Source organism: Ips typographus, linkage group LG12, assembly GCF_016097725.1.
Source record: "Ips typographus isolate SLU linkage group LG12, UJ_Ityp_2.0, whole genome shotgun sequence".
In the NCBI taxonomy this organism is placed as follows: Eukaryota; Metazoa; Arthropoda; class Insecta; order Coleoptera; family Curculionidae; genus Ips; species Ips typographus.
This window is the reverse complement of record NC_138433.1, coordinates 1,204,179-1,225,099: the sequence shown is the minus strand read 5'-3', so window position 1 is coordinate 1,225,099 and position 20,921 is coordinate 1,204,179. Positions and strand designations below refer to the sequence as shown.

Genomic DNA, 20,921 nt, shown 5'->3' with positions numbered 1-20,921 from the left:
ACGTTTGCAGTAAAGTTGTGTGGCCTATACGTTGCACATTTAGCGTGCTTAAATAATTATTTCAGACAGTTATAAGGGTGTGGCTTCCTTATCAGGACCGTAATTGCCCTTTTGCATCCTAAGTCACTTTTTTATCATCAACCCAAAGGTATTTGCCAGGTCAAGGTCGATTTCAAAATTTTTAATTTTTTTTCGCAAAAATTTGAGGATTTTGATTTTTTTCAGCTAATCGGTACATTTTGCAAAAAAATTGTAATATGGTAATAGCTGCGTCCTGTCCAGACACGTTTATGAAAAAAATTTCAAGTTTCTACATAGGGCGGTTTTCGAGATATTTACAAAAAATTACGAAATTGAACGACCAACTTTGACGTCCTCTAGCGGCTAGATGACTAAACCTTCAAAGCAAAGTTAACATATGTTAAGAAAGCCCATTTTATTAGCTATCCATTGACGTATAAAACTCTATAGCATACCAGTCAAATAAGAGAGTTATTGAGGTTTAAATGACAGACTGCATAAAAATGTTAGTCAAATTTGACGCCCTCTAGCGGCTAAACGACTAAACCTTCAAACCAAAGTTTATATATGTTTGGAAAGCCCATTATATTTTCATTCCATCGATATATAAAACATCCTAGTATTACAGTCAAATAAGAGAGTTTGTGAGGTTTAAATGACAGAGTGCATAAAAAATTAGCTAAGAATGTTAGTCAACTTTGATGCCGTCTAGCGGCCAAACGATTAAAGTTATCTACCAATGTTGCCATATCATTGGAAAACCCATTTCACCGGCTATCCATTGACTTATAAAAGTTCATAGCCTACCAATTAAATAATGAAGTTATTGAGGTTTAAATGACAGAGTGCATAAAAAATGAACTAAGAAAGTTGGTCAACTTTGATGCCCTCTAGCGGCTAAACGACTAAACCTTCAAACCAAAGATTACATATGTTTGGAATCGTATTTCATTGCCAATCCATCGACATATAAAACTTCCTAGTATTACAGTCAAATAAGGGAGTTATTGAGGTTTAAATGACAGAGTGCATAAAAAATGAGTTTAGAATGTTAGTCAACTTTGATGCCGTCTAGCGGCCAAACGATTAAAGTTATCAACCAATGTTGCCATATCTTTGGAAAGCCCATTTCACCGGCTATCCATTGACATATAAAAGTTCATAGCCTACCAATTAAATAATGGAGTTATTGAGGTTTAAATGACAGACTGCATAAAAAATGAACTAAGAAAGTTGGTCAATTTTGATGCCCTCTAGCGGCTAAACGACTAAACCTTCAAACCAAAGATTACATATGTTTGGAAAGCCCATTTCACCGACTATCCATTGATATATAAAAGTTCATAGCCTACCAATTAAATAATGGAGTTATTGAGGTTTAAATGACAGAGTGCATAAAAAATGAGCTAAGAATGTTGGTCAACTTTGATGCCGTCTAGCGGCTAAACGATTAAAGCTATCAACCAATGTTGCCATATCTTTGGAAAGCCCATTTCACCGGCTATCCATTGACATCTAAAAGTTCATAGCCTACCAATTAAATAATGGAGTTATTGAGGTTTAAATGACAGAGTGCATAAAAAATGAGCTAAGAATTTTGATCAATTTTGATGCCGTCTAGCGGCTAAACGATTAAAGTTATCAACCAATGTTGCCATACCTTTGGAAAGCCCATTTCACCGGCTATCCATTGACATATAAAAGTTCATAGCCTACCAATTAAATAATGGAGTTATTGAGGTTTAAATGACAGACTGCATAAAAAATGAACTAAGAAAGTTGGTCAATTTTGATGCCCTCTAGCGGCTAAACGACTAAACCTTCAAACCAAAGTTTATATATGTTTGGAAAGCCTATTTCATTGCCAATCCATCGACATATAAAACTTCCTAGTATTACAGTCAAATAAGGGAGTTATTCAAGGTTAACTGTCTCTTAGCCTAGTTTTTGGGTGAGATTTCTTTTAGAACAGTATCCATCTTTTTAGAGTTTAGTATCCAGGTTATGGAGGATTATGAGGGTCCTAAGAAGGCCCTTAAGTTCAAAACACGTTAATACAATCTTGTAGAGGTTGAAATTTGGTTATTTTGTTTATTATGTTGTTTTTGTCACAGAACTTAACCTTGCTGAAAAATACAGGTACGAAAGGTACTACGACGACTACGAAGACCCGGATAACCCTTACCCGAACCGAACAAACGGCAACCTATCTTTCGACGATACAACCCGAAGAAAGTTTGACCAACTGGCCAGACTGCACGAACTGTACACCAACAGACTGGCCAAAGCTACAGTGGCCAATTCTGAAACGTACCAATCGCAGCACCGCAAGTCTTTGACGAGGTGCGAAAGCCTCACGCTCCAGGACATGCTGTACGGTCAGCAGCGTCGTCAGCAAGACGTTCCAGACAACAGCAGCATTTACTCGGAACCGGCTTATGTGCGGGAAAAGTTTTGTGAAAACTGTAGAACGAGCATGAGTCGACCAAACACCGTTCAAGACTGGTTTGAAAATTTGAGTGCTAGTACGCAGGATTTGTCCAGGTGCGAAACAAGATCGGGACGCTTCCATCAAGCTAGAGGACACTGTCACGGGAAAATAACAAGCAGAGAAACGAATCTGGCTTTTTTAAGGCATCCCGACGGTAAGCGAGAGAGTCCAAAACGTTAGTAGAGGGTACAAATAATAGGTTTTCTAGGTGCATCGAACCCAAATTTACTCAAAGAGACAGCGTGTAGGGGAGCGCTGTCTTCGGATGCACCGTCGACTGTTACCGAGCCACTTTTGAAAACCTCATCAACCACCACGTCCATTACGTGCCAACCCCAAATCGTCCCCCAAGGAGCAAAACTTAACCGAGCCATCCTCAGTTTGGACACCGGCCTCAAATTAACCCAAAAAATTGAAGAGTACGACTCTGGTCACGATTCCACCCCAAGAACGTCCAAACACAGCCCGGCGGCCATCAGCAGAAGAGCCGAAAGCGGTTACGACTCTGTGGTAGGTTCCTCTCTGGTTGTCTGATTAACGTAAACGTCACGTGATTTTTGTAGGTGCGGGACAGCGAGAGCAGTTCAGTTGACTCGGAACCCACCAGGTTCTCACGACTCAATCGACGGGGCAAATGCAAGCACAAACACGACAAAAGCTTTTGCTCTTGGTTCTTAAACCCGTTCACCTGTAAATACATCGATGAACCGCCCGAAACCCATTTCTAGGGATGGTTTTCTTATTTCAAAATGTCGGCTCTATTTTTCTACGTCGATTAGTATGATCTCAGGACTCTGTAGGCTGTATACGCTTTGCGCACTCTGGCTTCCACTGTTGCCAGAACGTTTAAGATCTGGCAACACTGCTGTCCGCCTCTATGGTAATACTCAATTTTAAGGCCTCCGATTTCTACGTAGAACATTTTTATTATATCGTGAATGTTGTGTAACTTAAGTCAAAGCAAACCAGCATTTTTTCCATCGATATGTATATAAATACGATCTTTTTTAATAAATGTGATATGTATACTCGGTACCACATACCCTTCCCCCCCTCCCCTTTCGAAAAAAACGCCTAAATGTATGTATTACGGAACTGCCATTTTTTCAGACTGTTGTTTTTTATTATTATTATAATTTCTTTAATATTTATTATTAAATCAACGACCGCGTATAGAGTTTTATTAATGTATAGCGTAATTTATTTATGTTTTGTTCAATTTTTTTTTTTGTATTGTTACAGACCTTTTAATATGTCTATTGCCGACTATTTTTTTGTGAAAAAAACGGTCCTTTTTTGTATTATAGCTGTTAGAGGGAATATTGGAGTTGTATTTGCCATATAACAAATTAAATATTTATAAAAGAAAATTGCAATTGCTTTTGTAATTTATTACATCGTTACGTCATCCCATTTACTTTGATTTTTACTATACATCATGCATCCAGCCATCGCCTACTATACTAGAAAGCCTAGAAGGTGCTTGTCAAAAATTCCAATATGGCGGGAATGGTGACAGTTTGGTATTGTGGAAATTGAGTTTTTTGAGGATTAAATGAATTTTTACAATTTAAAATCAAGACTTGAGGTTATTTTTGTTTGCTGCCGTTCATAAGTTTTTCAAGCCACATTTTAACAGCAATTCAGAAAAAAGCCAAACCGTGTCAGTTTTTTAGTGTACAAAAAACCGGATCTAACTCAACAGTGGTTGAACACTTTGAAGTGGGATGATTTTACTCCAACACTATACTCAATGGTAAGTACCAGTGCTTTCTAGTACAGTAAACTTATTAGGTACTTGTTAATTGCATAGGTATGTGAGTTTCATTTTAAAGCATCCTTCATTGTGAGAGCAACAAAAATAAATTTGAATTAATGCTCTTGGTAATAACATAAGAACCAGTTACCAATTTTGCTTACCTAGTTTCAAGGATTTACAGATTTTCTTACACTGAACAGTGTTTAAACTAGTTTGCTGTGTGTTGTACTTTCCGGAACAAATATTCTAATCAATTTGTTTAGGCTGGACTTGATTGTGTATAAAAAGCTCTATCTATACATATCTGGACCAGGAATAAACCTTCTTTTGATTTTTTACTAACAACTAAGCAATTAACCACACGAAATAATAAAAAAAATACATATTTCTTACTACAGCTGCATACGTTTGTGTATAAAAATAAAACCGCCATTAAAACTGACATTTTAGGATTTATAGTATAGAGGGCGGTGATTCAGCCCATCTGATAGTAGGCAACCACAATTACATTTCCAGTAAAGATGTGTGGCCTATACGTTGCACATATAGGGTGCACGTAAATGAAGCTTCTAACATAAAAACTGAATTTCCAAAGTTTCAGTTCAAACTAATAACTTTGTTTTGGTGCAGTCACTTGGTTAACACTCTGTAACTTACAAGATTAGAGAGGATACTTGAATTTGGCCTAAAATTATGTTGCTTTCATCATCACTCTTAAAGTGTAATAAAGACTGCAAATTCCCCCAATGCTGGCTAGTTTCACCCATTGAAACCAGTTCACTTTTAATAAACTAGAGTCTACTATTTAGTAAATTGTAACAGAGGCTTCTGCGCGTTGCTACTCTAAAAACTCGATTGAGAAAGGGATGAAAGTGAGACGAGGGGAAGACCGATCTCGCAATGTGACGTTGTCCACGCTTGTACGCAATCAAAATTTGCTTTTTGCCAAATATAATCGGCTCGAAAATGTCAGATCGAGAAGGTTTATTGTTCCAGTTGCAGCCCATCGTCTCTATTGCATCGATATTGAGATTTTAGAGCCGGAAATGTGCCGAATTTACTTGGATATTAGTGGTGCAATTTAGGTGAGTGGGTAGATCAGGTTTGGTAACCTCAAACCTTTTAGAAAATCCAGAACTTTGTTCAAATTTAATAATTGACCGTCTTAATACACCTCAAACCTGTTAATTTTGCAGGCATGGGCAACGAACAATTCGCAATCGCTATTATTTGCACGGTCGCCGTAGCAATAGTGCTGATTTTGTTTTTCTACAATTCCCTCAACATTTTGGGCTGGATCAATGCCTGGATCTGTTCCAATAAGGAGGAAAAAGTGGGTCTTACCAGACTGAAAGGCCACTACAACGCTAATGGATATTTGGTAATTGCTCCTCCCTGTCCTATATACAGGGTGGTCTAAATTGATTGTAGGATACTTTCGGGCCTAGCCTAGTGTTTTTGTCGTAGTTGGCTGTGGTTCTAACATTAATGGTTTGAAATTAAACCGGCGGATTGACACCTGTCAAATAATTATTAGTTTGCAACGTTATCTAAGACATACGCATCGAACACCCGTTACTTTCCACTCTCGAATTATCCTACAATCAATTTGAACCACCCTGTATACAGAATAAAATCAATCTTATTGGGTTGTTTTACTATTCAGGTTCACTCGGATTCAGATATTCAGCTAGACTGGACTAGTGGCAGTTTCAAAAGGTTCGATTCCATCGATCGTGACTTTAAGATATCGATAGCAACGACCAGTTTGACCGACTGGCAAGACTATCCGGAATCACCGAGGCTCACCAACGCCATTGAGGAAAGCCAACCAAAAAGCCGAATTATTGGGTTAGTTTACCATTACTTCCACCACTTTGATTATAATCGAGACAATTTGTGGCTAGGGATGGTTTCACCATAGAATCCACATCGATATCGCCAATACCAAGACCAGTGAGCTCGATCAATATGGCGGCTTTGGCGTCCCAATCCCAGTTTCCAGTCAGTTTGGACCCACCACCTTCTTCCAGAAACGTGTCCAGGACGCAAAGTGCTCCGTTAAAGTTATCCGCACTACAACAACAAAGTCAAGGTAGGATTTTCACAACTTATGTAAGCTTAATGTTTTTCAGCAGTGACGCAATAAATGGTGACGTCAGATTGAAATTCACTCATGTCTTAGATTAGTTCCAAAAGTTTTCATTGATATTTTGCGGTTGCCAGCCTGAGCATTCTAGATTCTCGGTGATTTAAAAAGTTTTGTTTTTGTTAAGCCGGACATATTGTAAAGTTCGGATATGGAGTATTTTTAAAAAACTATTTTGGTTTTTTGCTACCGATATAGATGAATGTTTTGTGTATCAATACCTTTTTTCCGAGAGCATTCGGCAACATGGCATCAGTGTGTTTTTAATGATAGCAAAGGACAGAAACATATTGATTGACAATTGACATTGACAGTGCCTCAGTTGTTTACCAATTTGACAAGACTCACAAGAGTGAGGTTAACAAGCTGGTAAAAAGCAAAACATAAATAAGAGCGGAAAAATTAAATCAGTGTCGTTTAATAGTTTACTTGAATTGTGCAGGCTAGTGTTGGTAGTGATTCTGGACTGTGTGGGTTATTTTCTTGATGGTAAACCTGCAAAGTAAGGTAAGAACACACTCTCTGTATGTCACATGAAACATCTATCAGCCACTATTTTCTCTTCACTGAATTGTTTAGACATTTCAACATCAAAATATTAAAAACACAAATACAATTCACACAAATTAATAACCGAGTCGATAAATTTTGCAAGGGACAAAATTTGAAGAAACTGTCAACTGTCAAAAATTATGAATTTTTAAATGGCATTGCGGACAGATTGGTTAAAGAATATACGTTAATGACGTCAAAATTTCGTCTTAATCAATTCACAACTAATAGACAAGGAACGACAATTATTACGTCACTGCCGCTAGCCCTCTGGGATAGACCTTACAACGGGAAAACTAATTTTACGAAAATTTCTAGACAAAACTTTCACTTGCGGTAGCTTTGAAGAGTCGGAATTGGTGATCAAACGAGCACTATCGTGCGACAGCGTCTGCTCCGACACTTCGGTGGCTTTGGGCGACCTGGAAACCTTTAATGTAACGGGGTATTTATGCATCGGCCTAGAATACGACAGGTAATTATAACCAGCACCTGTAAAACTCGTCTTAAAACAATTTTGACAGCGAAAGTTGGGATTTTATCGTTAACGTGCTGGAGGCTAAAGACTTGTACGGGGTGGCCAAAATCGACGGTTATCTGGACACCTACGTCAGAGTGTCGTTGCTACCAGACAAGGAAGCGACAATACAAACCAAAGTGTATCGCAGTAGTAGCAGTCCGAGTTATAAGGAACGGTTTTTGTTTAGTTTGAATCCGCGGGAACAAATCCAAGTAAATTAAGGGATTTGGAGTTTAATGTCGTTTTGACTGTGTAATTAATTTTCTAGAGGACGTTGTGTTTTCATTTGTACGCCACTGATCTTCTGTCGCACACCTTAATAGGCGAGGGTGAATTAAGACTTAACGATGTCAGTTTAAGGCAACCGGTCACCACCTGGGTTACCTTAACCGACACTGGCCAAGCAAGTCCAAGCTGTCTTTGTGATCAATTACAAACTAAATTAACTTTGTTACAGCGTGGGACTGAATTTGGAGAGATAATGTTCTCTCTAAGTTATTTACCGACAGCTGAAAGACTTACGGTGGTCGTGGTTAAGGCCAGAAACTTGAAATTCCAAGCTCCCACTAGTATGGAAGTGTTCGTTAAGGTCAGTAAATACATAAAAGAAATCTTTATTTGACTGACTTTTATACGTCAATGAAATGCTGCTGCTATTTTTGACCAATCACACGCCTAACCACTTTTGACTAACTGCGTCCAATTACGTCACATCCGTTTCACCCTTTACGAAGTTGATCGTCAACTTACTGATTTCCGTTTTTAACTAAATTTTGATTTTTCTTTACCTGTAACAGGTATACTTGATGCAACAAAACAAAAAAATCAACAAGAAAAAAACGACCAGCAAAAAAGGAGAAAAATGTCCGATTTTCAACGAGGCTATGATGTTTAGCGTGCCCGCGCACACTTTAAACGTAAGTTAAATCTTACCGTGTGTAGTGGGATTTTACCAAAAAATTTCACGTTGTCAGACGATACAAATGCGACTAACAGTGGCCGAGGTGCCGATAGAAGAGAACCTAAAGGCGGTACCAATTGGTCACGTGATCGTGGGCGGACAAGCCAGTGGCAGATCGTTGAGCCACTGGAACCAAATGTTGGCCACGTTGAGGAAACCAGTGGCCATGTGGCACTCGTTACGAAAATGAACTTTTCCACTTGCCTTTTACGAATTTTTGAGTGATTTTCGATATTAGGGAGACAAAACCCCCCTCCCCGAAGTGATTTGCTAGCATAAATGATATATTTTTCCAGAGAATGATATTTGTCGTGTTATATAGTTTATGGACCGGATTTTGAGGGTATAAGTTGGTAATAATGTGGAAAACTCCTTGTAGTGCCAAAAAAGCATAAAAGACCAGATAACTATATGTAAATAACCTAATAATTTGTTTTGCCAAATTGAGGAACCTTTACCAATCAATTTTTAACAATCAAAGTCTGAATGTTAATATAATAATGTGTAAATGACCCTTAATTTTGTAAATATACTTTGAAACCTGTGTCAAAGAGATTTGTTGGTAATAATGCATCAATTGAGGATTTTTAAACTAACAAGCAAAATTACCACAAATCTATTCAAACACTCTATACATTTTATGGCAACTTGAGAGAAAAAACCATTCTGTATGCATATTTTCAAGACTTTTTAAATTTCAGTAGAGTGCTCAACTCAGCCTGGTCCCAGACTACATTGTTCTCTTTTCCTGTTAATTTTTGTATTATCCGGCTGAGTCTGGAGCATTTCCTAACCTTCCTCTTATTCCCTTGTGACAATAATTTTTCTTAACTACCAGCTTTTGTATAAATGTGCTGTGATACTATAAACTAATCTGGGCCCAGGTACTCTAAAAATACTTTCCCTACTATAATTATAAGTGTAATTATGATGTCTTAAATATATTTATTCCCTATTAGATTTGTATAGTTTCTGGCCTCACCCTAAACAATCAAAGACTCTATACAGCAAATTTATTCAAAAAAAAACCATCCAACTAAAAATTCAGAACCAGCTTTATCATATTAAAAAAATCCAGATTAGTGGCCATACCTGAAAAAAACAGACAATTAGGACAAGGGAGTATGTAGGTGAAAAAACCCACTTTTGGAACTCCCACTCCCTGTTATCCAATGGGCACACTTGTCTGGTCTTCAACCATCTGGAGATACAGTGGAAATGAAAGGCATGCTGCATCAATAAACACAATTAAAGAGTGGTTTAGGTTTAAACAAAAAACACTTACATTACACACCCCCCATGCAACAGTGCATTCCTCACTGGTAGCCGAGGCCTGATTTGCTTGACACTCAATGCACAAATCCATAATGTGATTACGGCAAATTGCACAGTTGTCGACAACAATATCTGAAAATGTCAGTAAAAAGAGTCTAGTGTCTTACTAGTTAGCACAGTACTTATAAACTGCCCAAATTTATGGGTTAATTCAGTAATGTGTAATTACTTACCCCAGGCCCATAAAGCAACGGCGTTCCACTAAAAATACAACCAAAAGTTACACTTTTTAACCCATGAGACTAGTGTACTGTACCTTCTTGACTTCGAAACGTTTTTTCTCGCCCTTGGAGCTGCTCGAGGTAGGCATTTCGACTTCGTCCATATCAACATCCATCGCTGCTGCCATACCACACCAACCCGTTTTTTATAAACAGTAAAAAATTAGATAAACACACTATTTTTTAAGCGAATAATTTAAAATGTTTTTGTCTGCCAAAAATTATGAGTAGCAGAAAATAAGTGACGTTTGACAGTAAATAGACAGAGCGTCTTTTACCTTTTTGTAGGTTAGGTTCATTCAGCTATCACGTGACCATACAACTTTGGTGCAGTACAAGTAACACGTGATGCTTGTTTCTGTTTAACATATAGTAAAAATCAAAGAGGAGTTAAATATAATAAAAATCAAATGAGTTGAATGTGACGTTTACTGAAATGTCACTGTATTCAAAGATTGATTTTGATTTTGCGGACTTACATGGAAGTAAAACCAACTTAAACGCAACAAACTTGATTTATTTATTCGAAAACTACTGACAGGTTTAACAGTACATGTCTAGAAGATCAGCTTGTTGTTTTGACTTTTGCAAAAAATACTCCAAAGAAATGCTTTGGGCTATAGTGTAGTCCTCTATACAAGCAATACCGTTCACATTCAAAACCTCAAACCTAGACAAATTGTTCTCCACGTCCACTGACTTGGACTTGAAGAACCTCAAAATGCTTTCAAGTAAAGAACAGGAAAACAAGTTGTCTTCAAAAGAAATCGCCCTCAAAGTGGGCACATTCACTACAACCTCGTTGGCATCAAAGGTGTAGATGGCGTTTCCACTAACATCCAACTTGGTCAACTCCATCATAGGCAACAGAGCTGCAGCTTCGAAATTGTTCAACGAGTTTCCGGCTAGATTTAGGAACTTTAAACGTTTCAAACCAGTAAAAACGCCCCGACCTAACTTTGAAAACTTATTTCCAGCCAAATTTAAGCGTCTTAAAGTGGTCAGTGACTTGAACACCCCTAAAGGGAGAGAGCAAAGCTGATTGGAGCTTAAATCCAAATCCTCCAGGTCCTGGATTGAGTTAAAAGCGTCCTTGTCGAGTTTACGGAGTTGGTTTCTTGACAAGTCCAAAGCTAGTAAAGACGTAACATCTGCAAAAGCACGCGCCGGTAAACTTTTCAACGAGTTCCTGGACAAGTTCACCAAATTGGTGGAGACTCCTTTCAGAAACCCTTCCACAACAGTTTCCAGATGGTTCTTTTCCAAGTGGAGCTCGTAGAGCAGATCCAAACCCTCGAAGGCACTTGGGGTGATGTTTTTCACCGCGTTGTCGCTCAAAAACAGAAAATTTAGGTTTCTGAACTTTTTAAAACTCCCACCACCGATGAGTTGCACGCCACTGTGCGACACGTTGAACGTTGTCAAGTTGTTTTCAAACGGGAAAGTGTCGTTGTCAAAGTTTTGGATTTGACAATCGCGACATCTGAGCAAGTAGTTACCGTAGTAGGCGTTGGGAAATTGATAGACGATTTTCTCGCACACGTACGATTTTTCCGAACTGTAGAATTGGCATTCTTGAGCGCCACAAAATGGCGTTCCTATTATGATAAAAAGGAAAATTAAACCAAATAATTCCTCAGTCATTGCACTATATAAATCGATGTTCAGTAAACAAACGAAACGCGTAAACTAACTTGAACTGGATTGTTATAAGGATGACCGTAAAAATAATTAGATGCTCATTTTTTACTTGACTGGGTCAAAATGTTAAGCTCGTCGTCACGCTATAGAAATGTTAATAAATTGCTCGTAATAGTGTGGTTTTAACACGTTTTCGTGCAGTAACATATTGTTATTATCAATTTTGTACATAAGTTGTTAAAATAATAACACATTATTATGATTCTAAGCAGTTAAAAATGCATTTTGGAAAGGAAAAGTTTTGATCCTAAAAATTTCTTGACACATGGTGAATGCAATGAATACAAATTGTATGTCAAGATTTCTGTATTGGTAATAAAACTATTTCTGGTTATTCAACAAAACTGAAACTCGGTTTCGCAGTAGCTAATAAACTCCTAGGCAGTCCAAATGCATTTTGGAAAAAGTTGAAATTTATGATCAAAAAAGTAGGAAGGTTGCAATTTGTTGTCAAGATTTTAGTCAAAATTCTAACTGATTAGGATCATAAATTAGTTCATTAGCTACTGCAGAATTCAGTTTCACGTTTGTCGTAGAATCAGAAAAAAATCTGTTCAAAATTTTCGTTATTAGTGATTTTGGCAACATATCGTGTTCCTTCAGGTATGTGTGGTTGCCTACCAACTTGCTTGCTAATTTCTTTTTAGATTTATTGTTGTAAGTTTTACAGGACAGTTAAAAAATTACTCACTAAAAATTACAATATATAAACTGCCTCGCATAGTGTCGTTGGCCAATTAAATATCACATTTATACCTCCTTTTACCAGTAACACAATCACCGACATTCTTTTAATACTTTTGTTGTTATTTATCAGTAAATCTAAAAGCACTTGTTTCACAGTCAACGTCCAATGAAATCTCTGATCACACTAATTATAAGAGGGGTTTCTGGAATTCAGGACTTAAATTGGAAGAAATCTCCAGACAATTCCAAAGACGTTGATGGGTGACATAGGGCAAAACCTTGGCAACTTGCATTGAGCCCTAAAAGTTTTCCTAAATTGGTATAGTTCAAAGTGTATGCAACAAAAACCTACCAGGAATTTCTTTTTCCGTCCAGGTTCTTGCCTGAAATACACCAAAGCGTCCCTGGGGACCCCAACATGGGAGTGCAGGGCGTTGCGGCTAGGGACAGGCTCGAAAGAGCTGGGGGCGCAGTCCAGGTCCAGTCGAATCAAGTCTTCTTGGAAGTCCATGGACAGGGACAACCAAATCCACGCTGGGATTCCCATGTTAGGGTTTTTTTCATGAAAGGTTGTGTCACTTACCAGCTAAGGGCGATTTTCTATGGTGTTTAGGTAAAGTCCAGTCAATTTGGTTCAGTTTGCTTGAGTTGCGCAGTCGGTATTTCAGGGTTAAAACCCCAATTTTTGAGTTGGATGTAAGCTGAAACCAAGGAGTCAAACGGCCAGGTGAATGTAGGGAAAGTAAGGTGCCCAAGTTGTTCTTTTGTTGCCTAAAAAAATGATTTTGTACCAGTTTAAGCCAAGAAAAATGAGTCCAACCTGTATAAAAACACCACAGTGAACCCTCTAGAGTTGTTCATAGCCCCAGCCACAAGGCTGGACTGGCTTAATGGTACATTGCCGTACGGTAGTCGGAATTTGTAGGCTGGAAATCGTCGAATCGGTCCTTCAACCAAGGAAATCCCTGGATCTTTATGGGTCACGTTGATTAGTTTCAAAATATCCACTTCCACTAAAACAATAACGATTAGAAGAAAAATAAGACCTGAAAGGTAACTTACAAGGCATTTCGCTGGCGGGCAATTTAGGGTTTGGGTGACTTTTAGCATCGTGATGGACTATCTCGTTTTCCGAAAAATCAACGGCCTGTACCAGGACCAAACCATACCAAAAGCACAACCAGAATAGGGCCCAAACCCCACGACAACCACAGTAAAAGTAATTTCCAGTAAAAACAGCCTGAAATTTGAAATAAGTAAGGAAAGAAATTGTTCAGAAAGGACGTTTTGAACAATTAAAGCAACCAACAGTTTTTTTTTATTATAATTCAATATCTTGAAACCACATTACTTACCATTAATGCAAGTATTGAAGGCAAATTGGTATACACTAGACGAATCGAAAACAAAAGGCTTTGGCCGCAACAATCAAGATTAACCTCGACACATTATATACCGGATGTCGCAACAATATAACGCTTAATTTTGCTGATATCATTCAATCTGCAATGAAACGCGACTGGCAAAATTGCAACGACGCCAACCTTAACCTGTCCAATAAGGTAGCAAAGCGCAAACTCTTCCCCTCTCCACCCCCTTTTAGTATCGACCCGGGTTTGATAAGGGGGAACCGCGACATGGAGAAATTGAGATGAGAATGCGAGACGACGTAATCTAAAAACTTCTAGTAGATTATAAAATGTCGTTATGGTCTATTTTTGGTTTACTGTAATTTTGCACTTTTATGGTAAATCCTTAAAACGCAAGTGGTTGGTTTCAAGCCAGTATGAACCATACACCCCTCGATAGTCCATATAAAATGCTTCATAAGGAAAACCCAGTACTTCACGTTTTTAGTTTAAAAAATCGTTTTTTTTGTCATAACTGCCACACCGTTGGAGTTAACGAACTAAGAAATTGAAAAAGTGAAAATGTTATTTTGCAAGGGTGCAACGCCCTAAACTGCCAAAATAGACATAATTTCAAAGTCATCTCCGAAACGGTGACAGTTAGAGCAAAATGGACGTCAGATTTGTGTTCCCCAAGTTCAAATTAGTTAAAAAAATTGCTTTGATTAAGGAAAATCCAAAATGGTAGCCGTTAGTATAGTAGGCCCAAAAAATCCTTAATTTAGATTAAATTTTCGTGCATTTTTCGAGCTTATTTGAAACACCCTGTATAAAACCACCGTATAACCACAGAAAGCTAAAGAATGGGGCTATCACGTGACGTTGAGCGGGCAGGGTTAAGTTGCCCCGTTTAGCCGCTAGAGAGCGTCAAAGTTGACTCTCGTTCTTTCGCAGTTTTACAGGACTGAAGTTTTGACACAAATACACCTCGATGGGATGCAACTTTTACCTTCTATACACTTTTTTGGTACCACGCACCGTTTGACTTTGAAAAATTAAAAACCTCAACTGCCTGAATACCTTCAAGTTTATAGTACGAAAAAAGGAATAAAAAAGGAAAAAAGGAAATTCAGACACTCGACATTTGCACATGGCGTCGATTTTTTAAATTGAATCTTGACAATATTGACACTTAATACTGGACCATCCTGTATGTAATGACCTTTAGTGAGTGATAGTCATAGAAAATGTTTCATGTCACAATTATGGCTGATTTTGGTTGCTATCACGTATAATTTGTTACTTTTTAAAATTGTAATAATAAACAAAATATCGATAAAGCGTTGGCAAAATTGATTTATAAAACATCGGCCTAAATTCCAACAGGAAATCGCGTTGATTTTACGCAATTTTAGCGTTAAACCAGAACGTTATTTAGTCGCGCCAAATACGGTATGATGCAACACTTACTAACTTTTACTAGAAAAAAAGGAGATAAATCGAATAAAACCGCACTGCTTTTGTATCAATAATAATTTATTATAACATTAATAAAAACCTTAATTTTACGCTTTATGGGAAGCTTCTACGGGCAATACGAATCTGGGTTCTTATTTCGTTATCAAACCAGCTGATAACTCTGATTTTTTTAAATTGTATACCAAAAAGTGAACTTTGACAACACTGTAGCACCTAACAGTGTTGTCAATTTATTTTAAACTACAATATCTAAAGGAAAACTACTTATTACGTTAGAGGCCCAAATTATCAATTCTACATTATAATGACGATTTAGGCCTACTTTTATCAGTCAAAACTGATAAAGGCACAAGATTCTTAATTAGGACTATATTAATATGGTGAGGATTATAATATTTATGAATATATATATAGGGTGTCCAGAAAAAACAATTCAGACACTAGTTTCGTGTTATCAAAGGCCTCCAGTGTATAAGTATGAGAATTTCAATCAATGATAACCATACCTGTTATTGTACTATGTACATGATACCTGTGGGTTAACTGACGGTGGAATAACCGAACCTAAAACCATCAGAAACTTCCCTAGAGCCATCCGGTATTGTTGTGGCCACTTAACGGTATCACTCCTGGCAGTTTGTTGAGAAGTTTAAACTCCTCGTCGGGGGTTTGAGTGGACCCAGTAGCCGGATTGCTCGAAGACGACGTGTACAGCAGTGGTTCCCTCGAGGAGTCGTTCTCACCAGGTGGTCCGTTTGGTACTGGTGCAGTAACAGGTTCCTCTGTAAAATGGTCGATTAGGCATCATCACACTTGGTACTTACACGTTACCTGGAGTGAACGGGCCGGTTGCCACTTCCATGCAGTCTTGTTGCGATTGGGTGATTTCGTGCCTGGAAACCGGTTGTGAGGCGACCTCTGGCGCCCGAGTAGGCACACTGGCAGCTCTTTTCAACAGTTGAGGAATCTACATGATTTATTCAACATAATATTGTTGAATAAATGGAATAGCATTTGGTACCTTTTTTGGCGGTGCAACTTTCTTGCTAACAGTTTCGCTGATTGACGTAGGTGGAGCCACCACAGGGCTAGTGTTACGCGATGCGGAGAATTTTTTGCGTTTCTTCTTCAGGAGCGCCAATCCATGAGCCAGACCGTGGTGCTCTTGTTCCGGTTCTCTGGTGGTATTGTCTATGCTCGGATTCGAATCGGTGGCACTCATCGAACCTAAAACAAAACAATTTTATGGTTACGTTTAAAGTCCGGATTAAAAAGCACTAAAATTGTAGAAAAAACGCTTAAAAAGTAAAATTACTTTCCTCGAAAAAACATAAAAATCTGTAAAAAAGCTTTAAAAAAACACAAAACTAATTCAGAGATGGATTTTTTTTACTTTTTTTGAGTTCAAGTTCTAGAAATTTTTTCAAACTTTTAAGCTGCTTTAGAAGATTTTACTTACTTAAGGAGCATTTGGAAGGTTTTTGGACAGTTTAAAGAGCATATTGAAGGTTCTGGAACTTTTTAGAGCCAGTTGGAAATTCATGGACGGTTCTAAAAACTTTTGGTAACTTCTACATTGTTTTGAAAGGCTTTCAACTGTTTTAGAAGCATTTTGAAGTTTCTGTAGTGTTTTGAAATATTTTTAGACTACTTTAAGAACATTGAAGGTTTTGGACTGCTTTTAAGGCCTTGTAGACGGTTCTAGAAACTTTTGGAACCTGTTAAACTGCTCTAAAAGCATAAGGAAACTTTTAGACTGTCTTGAAATCTTTTGAAAGCTTCTAGGCTGTTCTAAAGCTTTTGGAGGGCTTTCTGACTGCTTTAGAAGCATTTTAGAGTTCCTGTAGTATTTTGAAATCGTTTTAAACCACTTTAGGAGCATTTGGAAGGTTTCTGGAGAGTTTAAAAAGCATTGAAGGTTTTGGACTGCTTTTAAAGCATTTGAAAACTTATGGACGGTTCTAGAAACTTATTTAAGCTTTTAGACTGCCTGGAAATTTGTTGAAAGCTTCTAGACTAGTTGAAGATCATTTGGAAGCCTTTAGAGTGTTCTAACAGCTTTTGGAGAAGCTTTAGACTGTTTTCGTAGGCCTTCGACTGCTTGAGAAGCATTATGGAGTTTCTGTAGTGTTTTAAAGCCTTTTTAGACTATTTTAGGAGCATTTGGAAAGTGTTTGAACAATTTAAAAAGCATTGAAGATACTGGACTGCTTTTAAGGTATTTGAAACCTTGTAGATGGTTTTAGAAACTTTTGGAACCTGTTAAACTGCTCTAAAAGCATACGGAAACTTTTAGACTGTCTTGAAATCTTTTGAAAGCTTCTAGGCTGTTCTAAAAGCTTTTGGAAGGCTTTCTGACTGCTTTAGAAGCATTTTAGAGTTCCTGTAGTATTTTGAAGTCATTTTAACTTACTTTAGGAGCATTTGGAAGGTTTCTGGAGAGTTTAAAAAGCATTGAAGATTCTGGAACGCTTTAGAGCCAGTTGGAAATTCATGGACGGTTCTAAAAACTTTTGGTAACTTCTACATTGTTTTGAAAGGCTTTCAACTGTTTTAGAAGCATTTTGAAGTTTCTGTAGTGTTTTGAAATATTTTTAGACTACTTTAAGAACATTGAAGGTTTTGGACTGCTTTTAAGGCCTTGTAGACGGTTCTAGAAACTTTTGGAACCTGTTAAACTGCTCTAAAAGCATAAGGAAACTTTTAGACTGTCTTGAAATCTTTTGAAAGCTTCTAGGCTGTTCTAAAGCTTTTGGAGGGCTTTCTGACTGCTTTAGAAGCATTTTAGAGTTCCTGTAGTATTTTGAAATCGTTTTAGACTACTTTAGGAGCATTTGGAAGGTTTCTGGAGAGTTTAAAAAGCATTGAAGGTTTTGGACTGCTTTTAAAGCATTTGAAAATTTATGGACGGTTCTAGAAACTTATTTAAGCTTTTAGACTGCCTGGAAATTTGTTGAGAGCTTCTAGACTAGTTGAAGATCATTTGGAAGCCTTTAGAGTGTTCTAACAGCTTTTGGAGAAGCTTTAGACTGTTTTCGTAGGCCTTCGACTGCTTGAGAAGCATTATGGAGTTTCTGTAGTGTTTTAAAGCCTTTTTAGACTATTTTAGGAGCATTTGGAAAGTGTTTGAACAATTTAAAAAGCATTGAAGATACTGGACTGCTTTTAAGGTATTTGAAACCTTGTAGATGGTTTTAGAAACTTTTGGAACCTGTTAAACTGCTCTAAAAGCATACGGAAACTTTTAGACTGTCTTGAAATCTTTTGAAAGCTTCTAGGCTGATCTAAAAGCTTTTGGAAGGCTTTCTGACTGCTTTAGAAGCATTTTAGAGTTCCTGTAGTATTTTGAAGTCATTTTAACTTATTTTAGGAGCATTTGGAAGGTTTCTGGAGAGTTTAAAAAGCATTGAAGATTCTGGAACGCTTTAGAGCCATTTGGAAATTCATGGACGGTTCTAAAAACTTTTGGTAGCTTCTACATTGTTTTGAAGGGCTTTCGACTGTTTTAGAAGCATTTTGAAGTTTCTGTAGTGTTTTGAAATCTTTTTAGACTACTTTAGGAACATTGAAGGTTTTGGACTGCTTTTAAGGCCTTGTAGACGGTTCTAGAAACTTTTGGAACCTGTTAAACTGCTCTAAAAGCATACGGAAACTTTTAGACTGTCTTGAAATCTTTTGAAAGCTTCTAGGCTGTTCTAAAGCTTTTGGAGGGCTTTCTGACTGCTTTAGAAGCATTTTAGAGTTCCTGTAGTATTTTGAAATCGTTTTAACTTACTTTAGGATCATTTGAAAGGTTTCTGGAGAGTTTAAAAAGCATTGAAGGTTTTGGACTGCTTTTAAAGCATTTGAAAACTTATGGAAGCTTTTGGAAATTTTTTGAGAGCTTCTAAGACTAGTTGAAGATCATTTGGAAGCCTTTAGAGTGTTCTAAAAGCTTTTGGAGAAGCTTTAGACTGTTTTCGTAGGCCTTCGACTGCTTGAGAAGCATTCTGGAGTTTCTGTAGTGTTTTAAAGCCTTTTTAGACTATTTTAGGAACATTTGGAAAGTGTTTGAACAGTTTAAAAAGCATTGAAGATACTGGACTGCTTTTAAGGTATTTAAAACCTTGTAGAAGATTCTAGAAACTTTTAAAAGCCGTTAAACTGCTCTAAAAGCATACGGAAGCTTTTTGACTGTCTTGAAATCTTTTCAGAGCTTCTAGATAAGTTGAAAAGCATTTGGAAGCTTTTGCAAGGAATTTTAGAGCTTCTATAGTGTTTTGGAATGTTTTCACATTTTTTAGACTACTTCAGGAGCAGTTAGAATTTTTTTGGTTTAACTGACCAAAAAATTCTGTCTGTTTTGTCAAAAACTAGTTAATCCATACAAAAAATAGCAGTAAATAAGCAGAAAAAAACTCAAATAAGTACAAAAACAAGAAAAAAGCGTTTTTGAGTAAATCGTTCACATTTTTCGATTCTATTGGCGTTTCAAGTTAAGATCGCAGCGCCCTTTGAACTAAAATCGGGCAACACGTTCCTGAAATGACAGCTGGACTGTTTTCGAAACTGGTCACCAGGGGGAGTCGTGAATCCTAATTTGTGATTGGTCAAAAAAGCAGCGTTTCACAGCTTGCTTCGAACAAACCCACTTGATCAAAACTTCCATTTGTTATCTCTTTCTCTCTCTCATGCTTCACTCACCGTTCTCGTCAGACGCAGGACTGTTGCTATGACTGTGATTATGTCCGTTGTCACGGCAATTATTGCAGACCGAGTCCTCTGACCTGGACCGACCAATAAGTCTTGACACTTTTCCAGTTTTAGCCGCCTCAATCAACGTTCCCCATCGACGTTTATGAGAGTGGGTTCGTTTTAAGTGCAATCTAGAACGAAACAGCATTATAAATGTGTTTTTTTTTTGGGGGGGTGGAAAACAGTACCTTCCCAATCCTCTATGGTGATGATGCCCTTCATTGATACTACCCTGACTAGACGATACAGTACTACTATGCTGGGTCAATTTTCTTGGTGTAGAATTGAAAATTCCGGACAAAGTCGAACCGAAAAAGTCATGGTGGTGACCTTCATTTTGATGTCCTTTCAAAGACAATTAATAGTTATTTAATCAACGAGTGTATTAATCGCCAATTAATATAAGAGTTGGTTACTTAAGTTTGAAAAGAACTAAATGTCAGTTGTATACGCAACACGGCAAATCAAAATCATAGGCACCCTTGACAATGACAGTGACAGTACTGTCAATAATGGTGGATGTCAACTAAATAATGTACGTCTATTTCGCTTTGTTTAATACAAATAAAGAAGGATGGAAACATAATGAGACTCATTAATGATTTTTTTTTGTTTAAAATCAAGTTACCTTGTAAGGAGGCTATGAATTCGGCTACGGGCGGCAATATGCCGGAATTGGTGGACGGTTGCGGCGCTATGTTAAAGCCTTTCATTAAACGACGTTCCTTTTGGCGGTTCTTTTTGCCGCCCGTTCCCATTCCGCTATGGGCGGTACTCGTGTTCATTCCGCTATTTTTCAAAATTTCAATCAACTCGAAACGGAACGCCGATATGTCCTGTTTGATTTCGTTGACGTCGTCCTCGGTCACGCCCTGATTTTCCGCTTTGCGTTGTTCCACTGTGACGTAACGTCTCACCAAGTTACGCATTATACTCTAGAAAAAGCTCAAGCGAATTTTGCT

At 37.7% G+C, this 20,921-nt stretch overlaps 6 protein-coding genes across 12 annotated transcripts in view; 2 read left to right on the top strand and 4 right to left on the bottom strand.

Moving 5' to 3' along the window:
- Window positions 1-3,882, top strand: part of LOC145736289 (kinesin-like protein CG14535) — an 80,213-nt gene extending 76,331 nt beyond the window's left edge. For all 3 annotated transcript variants that reach the window (XM_081990618.1, XM_081990616.1, XM_081990619.1), the window contains 3 exons: window positions 2,161-2,666; window positions 2,721-3,022; window positions 3,076-3,882. In XM_081990618.1, the coding sequence (XP_081846744.1) occupies window positions 2,161-2,666; window positions 2,721-3,022; window positions 3,076-3,240 (973 nt within the window). In that variant the 3' untranslated portion in view covers window positions 3,241-3,882. The remainder of the gene's footprint in view (window positions 1-2,160; window positions 2,667-2,720; window positions 3,023-3,075) is intronic.
- Window positions 3,883-5,070: 1,188 nt separating this feature from the next.
- Window positions 5,071-9,411, top strand: LOC145736299 (synaptotagmin-12-like). Its single transcript, XM_081990637.1, has 10 exons — window positions 5,071-5,356; window positions 5,468-5,652; window positions 5,938-6,122; window positions 6,179-6,366; window positions 7,291-7,447; window positions 7,497-7,704; window positions 7,761-7,895; window positions 7,950-8,081; window positions 8,290-8,409; window positions 8,467-9,411. The coding sequence occupies exons 2-10, from the start codon at window positions 5,470-5,472 to the stop codon at window positions 8,641-8,643; spliced, it is 1,485 nt and encodes a 494-aa protein (XP_081846763.1). The 5' UTR covers window positions 5,071-5,356; window positions 5,468-5,469; the 3' UTR covers window positions 8,644-9,411.
- A 37-nt stretch (window positions 9,412-9,448) lies between these two features.
- Window positions 9,449-10,241, bottom strand: Roc1a (Regulator of cullins 1a). The gene is made up of 5 exons (XM_081990654.1): window positions 10,045-10,241; window positions 9,962-9,989; window positions 9,739-9,860; window positions 9,598-9,683; window positions 9,449-9,545 (listed from the first exon to the last, which is right to left on the bottom strand). The coding sequence occupies exons 1-5, from the start codon at window positions 10,135-10,137 to the stop codon at window positions 9,533-9,535; spliced, it is 342 nt and encodes a 113-aa protein (XP_081846780.1). The 5' UTR covers window positions 10,138-10,241; the 3' UTR covers window positions 9,449-9,532.
- A 264-nt stretch (window positions 10,242-10,505) lies between these two features.
- On the bottom strand, window positions 10,506-11,762 carry LOC145736304 (uncharacterized). The gene has a single exon (XM_081990646.1). It carries the CDS (start codon window positions 11,651-11,653, stop codon window positions 10,553-10,555), a length of 1,101 nt encoding a protein of 366 aa, XP_081846772.1. The 5' UTR covers window positions 11,654-11,762; the 3' UTR covers window positions 10,506-10,552.
- A 577-nt stretch (window positions 11,763-12,339) lies between these two features.
- On the bottom strand, window positions 12,340-13,943 carry LOC145736305 (kielin/chordin-like protein). Its single transcript, XM_081990647.1, has 6 exons — window positions 13,753-13,943; window positions 13,460-13,637; window positions 13,218-13,410; window positions 12,981-13,168; window positions 12,750-12,931; window positions 12,340-12,696 (listed from the first exon to the last, which is right to left on the bottom strand). Exons 1-6 carry the CDS (start codon window positions 13,753-13,755, stop codon window positions 12,586-12,588), a joined length of 855 nt encoding a protein of 284 aa, XP_081846773.1. The 5' UTR covers window positions 13,756-13,943; the 3' UTR covers window positions 12,340-12,585.
- Window positions 13,944-15,264: 1,321 nt separating this feature from the next.
- The window catches only part of Trpgamma (Transient receptor potential cation channel gamma), a 34,122-nt gene continuing 28,465 nt past the window's right edge, over window positions 15,265-20,921 (bottom strand). For 3 of the 5 annotated variants that reach the window (XM_081990623.1, XM_081990620.1, XM_081990624.1), the window contains 5 exons: window positions 20,588-20,894; window positions 19,909-20,304; window positions 16,247-16,452; window positions 16,057-16,192; window positions 15,265-16,007 (listed from right to left, as the gene is read on the bottom strand). In XM_081990623.1, the coding sequence (XP_081846749.1) occupies window positions 15,811-16,007; window positions 16,057-16,192; window positions 16,247-16,452; window positions 19,909-20,304; window positions 20,588-20,894 (1,242 nt within the window). In that variant the 3' untranslated portion in view covers window positions 15,265-15,810. The remainder of the gene's footprint in view (window positions 16,008-16,056; window positions 16,193-16,246; window positions 16,453-19,908; window positions 20,305-20,587; window positions 20,895-20,921) is intronic. The other 2 variants (XM_081990622.1, XM_081990621.1) reach the window with 1 other exon arrangement.